The sequence below is a fragment of the Alexandromys fortis genome, unplaced genomic scaffold (assembly GCF_014885135.2).
Source record: "Alexandromys fortis isolate MF-2015 unplaced genomic scaffold, M_Fortis_MF-2015_v1.1 scaffold_282, whole genome shotgun sequence".
NCBI lineage: Eukaryota > Metazoa > Chordata > Mammalia > Rodentia > Cricetidae > Alexandromys > Alexandromys fortis.
In genome coordinates, this window is record NW_026068199.1 from 538,206 (window position 1) to 539,681 (window position 1,476).

At 52.4% G+C, this 1,476-nt stretch overlaps 1 protein-coding gene across 1 annotated transcript; it reads left to right on the plus strand.

The window, feature by feature from the left end:
• Nucleotides 1-5: 5 nt before the first annotated feature.
• LOC126493085 (neutrophil immunoglobulin-like receptor 1) lies at nucleotides 6-1,474 on the plus strand (the record flags this gene model as incomplete). Its single annotated transcript, XM_050129876.1, has 4 exons — nucleotides 6-181; nucleotides 260-297; nucleotides 514-566; nucleotides 1,328-1,474. Coding segments are annotated over 4 exons (414 nt in total), but the record flags the coding sequence as incomplete, so codon positions are not given.
• Nucleotides 1,475-1,476: the final 2 nt, after the last annotated feature.

The window sequence follows — 1,476 nt, forward strand, 5'->3', positions numbered from 1 at the left end:
CCCTCCCTCCCTCCCTCCCTCCCTTCCTTCCTTCCTTCCTTCCCTGTGCATGCCTGGAGGAGGGACTTCCTCCTCTCCTAGAGGAGACTCTGCTCTCTCTTGCAGCCCGGAAAGAGACCGAATTGCAGCTTCCTGCAGGAACCGCAGCGCCAGCAACCAGAGATGGGGGCCCCCAGAAGAGGTAACTCATGGCCAGAGACCTAGAGCCCCACCTCCTAGACATACATCACTGCCAGCTGACATCCCCTTGTCTTTCCAGATCCAACCCAGCTGCTGCCACCCAGGAAGAAAGCCTTTGTGAGAGAAAGAGGGTCCTGGGGAGGCACATGTCTGAGGTCTCAGCACTGCAGGGGTGGTGGACAGGCTCTGGGGTCTTTTCTGTTTGTGTCTGAACTTCACACTATAGACCACGGTGTATCTAAACCCTGGTTCTCTGTCCCACCTGGGCAAGGCAGGAAACTAGGGGTTCCTAGACTCTGGTCAGGAGACATTCTGTTTTTTCTGCCATGACAGATGCTTCAGTGGAGGACATGAAATCTAAGGATGGTGTTGAGCTGGACAGTTCGGTGAGGTCCCTGACTCCATCTGTGTGCTAGGAACTTAGGGCCCAGTTTAGTCCAGGGGGCCATCTTTGTTCCCCCTCTCTTGGCCCTCAACATCCACAGCTGACTACTCTCTTCAGCAAGCACCTACCTCCTGTGTGCTGTGGCCTCACTCTTTCCTGGTTTTCCCAGCATCATGTGTCTCTTCACACCTGTCTGCTTTCTGTCTCTTTGCATCTGTCTGGTTGTCTTCTGAGGGGACATCCCAGAGAGAAAGGCCCAAAGAAACATCTAACAACTGCAGGCGGAACCAAAGGAGCTTGGGGCAGAAACATGCGGGGGATTTGTTTTGTGGGTGTGGGTGTTTTACAAACATGAATGTCTCTGCATCACATGCCTGCATGGTGCTCCCAGAGGTGAGAAGAGAGTGTCAGAGACCCTGGAACTAGAGTTGCAGATGAACTTAGGTCGCCATGTGGGTTCTGGGAACCAAACCTGGATCCTCTGTAACATAGTCAGTGTTTTTAACCACAGAGACATCTATTGCCCCCAAAAATATGTTTTCAGGAAGATGGACTGTGTGCGTACAGCCAAGAGAGCAAGGGTTAGAGTGTCAGGATAAGAGGCCAGAACTATAGGAAGGAAGCCCCAGAATATTCCATCAGTGATGCTATCATCTGAACAGGTCACTCTGGCCATGTTGTGGAAAACTGGCCAGAGGAGAGCCCTAGGGGAACAAGGTGACACTATCTGTACCTCACTACTTCCCTGCTTCTCTGGTACAGAGACCACCTGAGGAAGACCCCACGGGAGAGACATATGCCCAGGTGAAACCCTCCAGGCACAGGAGGGCAGAAGCTGTCCTACCTTCTGTCCTGTCAGGAGAAGTCCTGGAAACAAAAGATGGAAACAAAACAGAAGAGGGCAGAGAGAT